The sequence below is a fragment of the Myxocyprinus asiaticus genome, chromosome 7, assembly GCF_019703515.2.
Source record: "Myxocyprinus asiaticus isolate MX2 ecotype Aquarium Trade chromosome 7, UBuf_Myxa_2, whole genome shotgun sequence".
Classification (NCBI taxonomy): Eukaryota; Metazoa; Chordata; class Actinopteri; order Cypriniformes; family Catostomidae; genus Myxocyprinus; species Myxocyprinus asiaticus.
The window spans coordinates 48,979,421-48,989,955 of NC_059350.1; the positions used below are offsets into that span (position 1 = coordinate 48,979,421).

Genomic DNA, 10,535 nt, shown 5'->3' on the forward strand with positions numbered 1-10,535 from the left:
CTTAATCGCGAGCTTTGATGTCTCAATCGCGTGATTACATAGAAAACAGAACAATATAGGATGAATACAAAGGGAATACCCATGCAATGCATTTATTTTTCAAATCCAATTTCTTAAGGGCTGTGACGTAGCCTATGTGCGCATAGTTTCTATAGTCTTGACGCAGTGTCTGTTGTGTCAGTAAACGAAGAGAGAGCTGAGCGCACCGGCTGCACTGTTGCATGCACGTCGAGTAGTTAATTATTTTACCGCATTCAACTGCAGTTCCCCCTCCACGCTCACACTCACGCGCGTAAAAAAGTAACAACCTTAACGCGAACAACACCTGTGCTCTGTGGAATATTTGCGCTTTTCTTTTTCTATACCGAAAATGTGTATTTCAGCTGGGGGAAACGGGAACATTGTCTCCGAGGACTCTGAAACTGCGCCAATCTGTGCGCTTTAAAGACATTTAAATGCGTGAAATGAGATAAACGGACCTACACGATGAATTGAACAGAATCTGAAGTATAAATGTGAGCGTTTTCATCATATGTGAACAGCTCTTTTTTACTTCCCCCTACCAAGCAAACATTCCCTCACCCGATGGATTTTTGCCTTCGCAGCTCAGCAGAGGGTGTTAGATCCACCAGTGAGCACCAGGCTGAAAAGTACAGCATCTATCAGCAACCCTTTGTGATAGAAAAACGCTAACCCAGAACCGAGTCTGAGGACGGAAGCGAAAGGATGTAAAAATCACATTGTGCTCAGCGTCGGTGCGCGGTGTGATTTCAGCACCACGGGAAGAAAGAACAGCTCCCGCAACGTGGATTTGAGAAATGCACAACAAGGTCAGTGATTGCTGTCGTGAAAAGCTAAATAAACGAGTTGAAGATGTTTCTCTGTGTGCTTTGAGATGCTGTGGCGAGCATGAGATGGAAAAGTGCTGAAAAAGAGGTTTCTCGGCGGTCGATTTTTCGAGCATGGATATACTACTGATCACAGAGTGTCCTCTGCTTTTTTAGACTGGAGATTTACGATCTCGTTTCTCGCCCTGTCGCTGATCGCATTCGTGTCTTGATGTCGGGGATGATTTTGGCGTATTGAAAATGCTGCTTTGGATTGTGTTGCTGCTGAAGGCGGCTGTTTGTGTGGCTATTGGAAATGTAACAAGGGACGTGTGTAAGGAGCACATTTGCTCGTGCAATGCAATAGAAGGCGATTTGCACATCGACTGCGAGAAGCGGAGCTTCACGAATCTGCACCATTTGACGGGTCCGAGCTCCCAGTTTTACCACCTCCTGCTTCACGGGAATTCTCTGTCCAGGCTGTTCCCGAACGAGTTCGCCAACTTTTACAACGCCGTCAGCTTGCATTTGGAGAACAACGGCTTGCACGACATCGTGCCGGGCGCGTTTCTGGGACTGCAGCTCGTCAAGCGGCTGCACATCAATAACAATAAAATACGCTCATTCAAAAAGAGCACGTTTCTCGGTTTGGACGACCTGGAGTACCTTCAAGCGGACTTCAACCTTTTGAGGGACATTGACCCGTCGGTGTTCAGGGACCTGAGTAAGCTCGAAGTTTTAATTCTTAACGACAACCTTATTAGTGCGCTTCCCATCAACGTGTTCCAAAACGTCCCCATTACGCATCTCGATCTAAGAGGGAACCGAATAAAAACGTTGCCTTACGAAGGAATTCTAGAACAGATCCCAGGCATCGTGGAGGTTTTATTGGAGGACAACCCGTGGGATTGCAACTGCGACCTGGTTTCCCTAAAGGAATGGCTGGAGAACATCCCGCAGAACGCGCTCATCGGACGGGTCATTTGCGAGGCGCCCACTCGACTGCAGGGGCACGACTTGAACGAAACGGCCGAAACCGAGCTGTGTCCTTCAAAGAACGGCATGGATTCGAGTTTGGTCGCGCCTCCCACCCAGGACGAGACCCCTGATCGTGGCCCCCATCCCACATCGTATAAATCAAGCGGGGTGACGGAGTCCCACAATAAGGGGCGTCCGAAAGCGAGGGAGAATTGGCAGCTGAAAATTAAGCCCACGGCTATGGCGACGGGTGCGAATGAGCGGGATCCGCCGTCCAATTCCACCTGCCCTCAGTCGTGTAGCTGTAAACTTATTGGAACTAGACAAGGGCTTGGGGTTAACTGCGAGGGCAGGAAGATAGAAAGCGTGGCCAATCTCAAACCCAAACCCCTGAGCGCGCACGAGTTAAATCTGCGCGACAACAACATTCACGCAGTCAAAAGAAACCAGCTGCGAGGCTATCACAATTTGAATTTGCTTGATCTGGGGGGGAATAACATCAAAGTGATCGAAAACGGCACTTTTTACAGTCTCAACGAGTTGAGGTGGCTTTACATGGACAAGAACTACTTGGATACGCTAATGGCGGAGATGTTTGTCGGACTTCAAAGTTTGGAGTATCTCAGTTTGGAATATAACGACATCCAACTCATAATGCCGGGCACGTTCAGCCCTATGCCCAACTTGAGGGTCCTTTTCCTAAACAACAACTTGCTCAAATCTCTCCCCGTGGATGCATTCTTGGGGGTTTCCTTGTCTAAAATAAGCTTGCATAATAACTATTTCACCTCTCTGCCCGTGCCGGGCGTGTTAGATCAGCTCAACTCAATCATCCAGATCGATTTGCACGGGAACCCCTGGGAATGCTCGTGCCACATCGTCCCTTTTAAACAGTGGACAGACAAGCTGGGCGCAGATGTCATCGTGAGCGACCTCAAATGCGAGTCGCCCGAAGAGTTCTGGAAAAGGGATTTCCGTCGCATCAGAAACGATCTGATGTGCCCTCAGCTTTACGACAAGGTCTCCCCCACTTCGCTGTCCAAAAACAGCACTTTCCCCTCAGACACGGGCACGCGCCCCAACTCCTACCTGGAGCCCAGCAGAGTGTCCATATCAGTGCTCGTGCCCGGTTTGCTCTTGGTTTTCGTGACGTCGGCGTTCACCGTGGTGGGAATGCTCGTGTTTATACTGCGCAATCGAAAGAGGTCGAAACGAAGGGATGGGAATTCTTCGGCGTCAGAGATCAATTCTTTGCAGACAGTGTGCGACTCGTCCTATTGGCACAGCGGAGCATATCACGCGGACGGGCCCCACAGAGGTTACGACCGTGGGGCCCATTCACTGTCCGACAAATGAGTGCGCAAAATGCGCAAACGAAAGCAAATACTGCGCAACACAAACATTCAGACTCCTACAACTCGCCTCTGTGGGAAAATATCCTATTTTTTGTTCGCTTCGGTTGAGTATGCTTCCTTGAAACAATGCAATGGGGGCCCCACTGTACTATATGTATAGAGCCTCTCTCTGTATCTCTCTTTCCTCCCAGTTCAGACTGCAAATCAAAAGAGGACGATGCACGAACGCATGAATGTAATGTAAATAACGGACTGTAACATATCTGCATGATTCGCATGGTCTCAACACACACTGGGAACCATAACCATAGTAACAAGACCCTTCTTTCGTGTTATCAATATACAGTATATATATATATATATATATATATATATATATATATATATATATATATATATATATATATATATATATATATATATATACACACACACACACACACATATATAAATCTAAAACTCTATATGACTATATTAAAAGTGCCATTTCTTCTATTTTGGTCGGTTAGAGTTTGTATTTGTTGTTATGATTTCTCTTACTCAAAGGAGAATATAGGCGGACAGGTGGAGATAACAAATTGTAAATGCATGTATAATTTCCATTTTATCAGATGATTGTTGGTTGATATCGGGATTATTTATACTTTTTTCTTTGTGTGTGTGCAGATTATGCATCTGCCCAGTCACATCCTTTTTATGAATGTAAAATGTGTTTTATCTTATAGTGTGCCAACTGCTGACATATTTGGGATGAGGATAAGCAATTATCCTGCGAAAATCTAAATGTAGCTCCAGTGGTTGTGTTCTTGTGTTGATGGATAGTATGTTGGACAACACAAGGAGAGGATTTTTTATTATTATTATTATTTTTATTATTATTATTATTATTATTATTATTATTATTAGTTTAATGGCATATTTTTCAAAAGCAAAACGTTTTCAGCACGTTTTGGTATGTGAAGGGTCCGTCTACAGAGTGCGCAAAGATGCCTTTATTATTATTATTATTATTATTATTATTATTATTATTATTATTATTATTATTATTACTATTAAGGCAAGACGTAGGCCTATTCCTTCACAAAAGCCTATTATTAACTGTAAGTATTGTGAGCTTTTGTAAAGCCATCTATTTTGTCCAAATATGAGAGAGGGATATTAAATACTTTGGTACTAGTCATTATAAAGCAGATGAAAAGGTGTAAATATCGAGAGAGAGGGGGAGAGAGAGAGAGAGAGAGAGAGAGAGAGAGAGAGAAAAAAAAAAAAGACCAGAGAGGCAAGTCTCTGCATTTGACTGATGTCATAGTTTGAATAGCTGCCTCTAGATGTCGCTGCTGCTTCTCAAGCATATAAAACATGCTGGGAATTGAGTTCACCAGTAAGTGTAGGCGAACTTGCGTTCACGTTACAACATAACTAGGCTTAAGTGTGTCATTGTGATGGCTAATTCTTGGATTGAATGGTTGAATCAAGGTCAGAATCGGAGGGAATGAGTTGCATAATGTTTCCAAAATGGCATTTTTACAAACAAGATGTAGAGTGTGGTGCCATCTTACTGCAAGCATTTAAATGTCACTGCCGATGTTCGCTGAGGTGGATTTTTCACTGTAATGATTTTACAACAAAACGACAAATAAAGAGTGGTTAAAAAGCTGTACCGACAAGGGTAACCAGCCATCCTCATAAATATAATAGTTGCTTCGTTTTAGTGTTACTTCGACAGAGCAGACCTATCTTAAAGGAATATTTCTACCAAAAAAAAAAAATGTAATGTCTGTCATTATTTACTCACCCGTTTGATGTTTGAATTAACTTTTTCCTTAGTGGAACATAAAAGGAGAATTTTTGAACAAGGCTGGACTGGTTTTCGTGTGTCACGTGACCATGCGCCATATTTAAATTGAGAGCAACACATTTCAGAGAATAGCGACTTAAAGGGATAGTTCGCCCCAGACTGAAAATTCTCTCATCATTTACTCACCCTCATGCCATCCCAGATGTGTACGACTTTGTTTTCTGCTTAACACAAAGATTTGTAGAGGGATATCTCAGCTCTGTAGGTCCATACAATGCAAGTGAATGATGGCCAGGATTTCGAAGCTCCAAAAGCACACAAAGGCAGCATAAAAGTAATCCATAATACTCCAGTGGTTAAATCCATGTCTTCTGAAGCAATATGATAAGTGTGGTTGAGGAACAGATTTAAATATTTAAATATTTAATAATTAATTTTACTATCAGTCTCCACTTTCACTTCCACAATCTTCTTGTTTTTGGCGATTCACATTCTTCGTGAATATTGCCACCTACTGGGCAGGGAAGATAATTATAGTAAAGAAGGACTTAAATATTGATCTGTTTCTCACCCACAACTATCATATCACTTCAGAAGATATAGATTTAACCACTGGAGTCTTATTAATTACTTTTATGCTGCATTTATGTGCTTTTTGGAGCTTCAACATTTTGGTAACCATTCACATGCATTGTGAGGACCTAAAGAGCTAAAATGTTATTCTAAAAACCTTAGTTTGTGTTCTGCAGAAAAGAGAAAATCACACATCTGAGATGGCACGAGGGTGAGTAAATGATGAGAAAATGTTCATTTTTGGGTAAGCTATCCCTTTAAATTTTAAATTGTTTCTCACACAAATTTATCCAATGGCTTCAGACGATTTGGAATAATGTGCACGAGTTGTATGGGCTACTGATATGATGATTTTTGGTGTTTCATTTTCCTTTTTTTTTTTAGCTTAATGGTCACTAAACTGTCATTATATGGAAAAGAGCAGCATAAAGATCTATATATATATATATATATATATATATATAAAACAGCATACAGGGTTGGAATGGCACGACGGTGAGTAAATAATGACATCATTTTCATTTTTAGGGTACTACTGCTCAAAGTTTTTTTTTTTTTTTTTTTTTTTTTTATAATTCTTTGCCCTAATGAAAGTTAATCATCATTTGAGGTGGTTGAATAATACAATAATGCTGTAACCGTTCCTTGGTCTTGCTGAACTTTCAGAGCCATTTATAAACCATTTTAAAACAGGTCAAAATGCAAGACCAAGGAAGTGGTAAACAAAAGGAAATGCTAGCCTGTATAATGATGGTCTCCTCTTCAGGGCCATTCCTTGTTTTCAAGTGTGGAAAATATTGGCACTGGAGATGCTTTTCCCTCTTCTCTGTCAATTGATTTAGGTTGCACACAAAACAGTGTCGGTTGAATTGCAATCCAGTGGAACGTCCCACCGGATTTCCTGTCATACTGGAATGGTTTACATTAATGTAGATCGAGCGGCCTCAGAGAGATGTGTGTTATGACTCACGCCGCACATGCGCACATAATGAAAAAAATAAAAGCGCATCAGTACTTCCCTTAACTGTTATGCCTGCCCATCAGCTAAAGGCTTCTTTTTTACTCTCGATTTCTCTCTCATCATGCGTTGGAAGGGTAATTCTTTGTCGCTCCACTGTGAAAGACTGTACCACATTCTGGCTTATCAATTATTTGTTGCATTTTTCCCAATGGTTTGTCTCAGAGTTACATTTCTATGCTTTGCCACATCTGATCTGCTTCTATTTTGTTAAATAAAATGTGGTGGAGGTTGGGTAAAGTTACATTGGGTACAGTTTATTTTGTTTGTGAAAGAAAAAACTGATTAACACAATTATTTTTGCCATGTTCAGATTTGGTTGTACCATCAGTATAATACTCTCAAAGTCAACATGAAATCAAAATGTACCTTATTTACTTTATTAATACACATTCCTGGTCTTATCGTGCACAAATTCATCTGTGAAGGTTTGTCATCTGTGAAACAACCTCCTTTTTCAGATGACATAACCAGCCCTATTATTTTTCCATCTCTCCTCTAATCACCGGGCTCGATTCTTGTATGCAATGCATACTTTTAACTTTTCATGATCCAAACAATTCTTTATGGATAAATATTATTTCACTTGAAACTATGTCATGTTATGGAGGTAAAATAGGTTGCAAATGCCATTTCATGTTGACTTTAAAGAAATAGTTTTACCAAAACTAAAAATTCTGTCATCATTTGTTCACACTCATGCTGTTCCAAACCTGTTTGACTTTTATGTTCTCCTGTGGAATGCAGAATATGTTGGTCACCAGTCACTTTCATTGTATAGATATAAAAAAAAATAATAATAAAAAAAAAAAAAAAAAAAAAAAATGCAATCAAAGTGAATGGTGACTGAGGCATTCGCCCTGCCTTACATTTGTGTTCCATGATTGAAAGAAAGTCAAATGGGCTGGGACAGCATAAGGGTGAATACATATTGACAGAATTAAAAAAAAAAAAAATGCTTTATATGCTTAAAACAAATCAAAGGAGCATTATGGTGTTATGAAATCAATAGATGCTCAAACCGAGTGTAGATATTGGATAGATTCTGTCTACTTTTTTCTTTTGGTCAACCTAATGTAGGTTTCGGAGACACCATAGCATTGCATATAGGGAACTGAAGGTGTATCAAATGTGTGTAAGGTGTATTTAATATGTGGGGGTTTAAGATGAAAACAAAAATCAAATGCTTAATGCCGCTGTGCATTGGAATATTTAAACGGGTATGTCGGAGTCAGGATTGCAGGGTTGTTTTGCATATTTGTTTGATGTGAAATATAGGTCATACTCTTAAGGCAACGTTTTCATCATCACAATTTGGAATAGACTCGGTTCGCTGAAACAACAAACTGTGAAACTACAAGCAAGAATGTTTAAAGTCATTTAAAAGTATGATGCTGACTTTTCTTAAAAATGTAGATTATAAATGAATGTTATGAATCAAAATTATGAGATTGTGGAGAGAACAAATAAGGATAGAAAAAATCCAGATTAAATACACTATAAACTCTATTGAAAGCACACACACTGGCCCTATAGATTTCAGCTGATAATGCATTTCTAAAGCATTTGTTTGTTTTTTTACATATTGAGGTAAACATCAAAATTATGTTTATAAATTAGCACATCACTGATGATGTCAATTTAGTTTGTATTAACTCCTATTTAACCCAGAATATTCCTTTAAATATAAAATGATTTTGTCATTACACAAATGTAAGATTTTACACCACATCAAGAAATCAATAATTATGTTATCTAATCGCTTCATACTGCAATAATATGATTGTCAGTATGCAAATTTTCAAAGCTGTAACATCTGCCATACAATGAATTCTTGAACAGTCTCAGAAATTTTGTTATCTTTGCAAAACTGTTTTTGATAAGTTATCCATGCTGCAAATAAATAAATAATAATAATTAATAATAATAATAATAATAATAATCATCATCATCATCATCATTTTCTTAATCAGTAGTTCTGTCTTGTTTTCCAGTAAAAAATATATAAACATCCTTAAATCAAGGTACGTTTATTTCAGAAACAAAATTCCGTAAAATATTACGGCTTGTTTAAAGAGAATATATCATGAATTAAAGGATTAGTTCACCCAACAATTAAAATTATCTCATGGTTTACTTACCTTTAAGCCATCCCAGATGTGTATGACTCTTCTTCTTCAGCAGAACTGAAGTGAAGATTTTTATAAGCACATTTCATGTCCATACAATGCAAGTAAATGGGTGCCATTAGACTGCTGGCTGTTTGATGGTCCAAAAGGCAAATTTAGGCAGCATAAAAGTAATCCACATGACTCATGTTGATCAATTAATGTCTTCTGAAGCATACCAATAGGTTGTGTAAGAAAGAAGTCGATAATTAAAACATTTTTAACTTTAAGTCGTTGCTTCAGCCCAGTGTTGTATTTCCATTTGAACTCTCGGCTGACGTTCATTCCGATGTTGTAAACAAAGCATGTGCTTCCGACTTCTCGCATAAACGCGCCATTAAGATTAAGTCACTGATGTGTCAACTGCTGACAGGAAGCGATTTTTTTAAGATAATAAAGTTTTAATTATTGATTTATTTTTTCACACAAACCTATTGATTTGCTTCAGAAGGCTTTAATTGATTGACTGAAGTTTGACTTTTGGACCATAAAATAGCCAGCAGTCTAATGGCACCTGTATACTTCCATAGTATGGACAAACAGAGCTGAAATGTGCTTATAAAAATCATCATTTCAGTTCTACTGAAGAAGGAAAGTCATACACATCTGGTATGGCTTAAAGGTGAGTAAATCATGAGATAATTGTCATTTTTGGGTGAACGAACCCTTTAAGTTTATTTATTGTTTTAAGCAATAACCTCTCTACATTTAGCTAGGTTTATGCTTAAAAAAATAAAAAATAAAATAAAATAAAAATAAATTCAAGATATATTCACTGAAATCTTGACTGTCTTATTATTTTATTCAATTATTTATCTCAAGTAAATGTATCTTGTTTTAATAATATTTAAATATATTCCTTGGCAAGCAAGATTAAAGAACTGATACGTGAAAATGTTTAATATCTTTTGTTTTTGTTTTTTTTTTGTTTTTTTGCGGTCTGATTTTCTGATCGCTCTCTAAATTTTGCTATAACAAAATTTGAATTTGAATAATAAAAAAGAAAAATAATGTTCTTAGAAGGGATATCAGCTACTTTAACAAGGCAATATCTTAGCTGGTCTCTACTGGCCTCTACTCTGAGGATTTTCCCACCTTAGCAAATTGCATTATATTCCTTCACCTCCTGCTAGAATGTGAACCCTTATGTCCCCCGTGACTTCTCTAGATTTTTTAACAGGCTTTTGTGTTCCACACCCATACTCATTGTTCAATGGCAGGGGAGCTTTATTGCCTCCTTCATTCAACCGAGAAGAAATAATTGGCCCATAATGTGGTGGATAAACACTTTAAATCAAAGTAGCATGGCCCAGATGACACTACGGGGAATTTCGAACTCAGGAAGGTACTGTGACACTTTTTTTTTTTTTTTTTTTTTTGTGGCTTTCCTTACATTTTCTGAATCACACTTGGCAGAGGCCCAGAGGTAACCTGATTCATGGTAGCACCATTTCTGCTTGGAGTTTTTAGAATTAGAAAGGTTGGTGTCTCAAGTAGGCCAAGGTTATTATACTCAAATAAAGGTGCGGAACATCAAAATGATATTATTAGTTTGATATGCTTTTAATTTCAATTAGATCGTACTGATGTTGAAAGATAATAAGAGATATTTTGTCCAATTTGTTTACATATTGCTCATGTTGGAGTTTTATGATTGATTTCGAGATTTGACTACTTGCTTTTTACTTAAGAACCAAGAAAGGCTGTTGGTATTTTTAGGTAAGGTTCTACCAAATATTCTAAATTGTTCAAATGTGATGTTCAAAATTCTTAAGATATTCTACAGTGGACCCAAAAAGTATTTGGAGTTTTAAGCCT

At 38.3% G+C, this 10,535-nt stretch overlaps 1 protein-coding gene across 1 annotated transcript; it reads left to right on the top strand.

Moving 5' to 3' along the window:
- Positions 1–244: 244 nt before the first annotated feature.
- Positions 245–3,481, top strand: LOC127443499 (SLIT and NTRK-like protein 1). Its single transcript, XM_051702178.1, has one exon. It carries the CDS (start codon positions 1,089–1,091, stop codon positions 3,159–3,161), a length of 2,073 nt encoding a protein of 690 aa, XP_051558138.1. The 5' UTR covers positions 245–1,088; the 3' UTR covers positions 3,162–3,481.
- Positions 3,482–10,535: the final 7,054 nt, after the last annotated feature.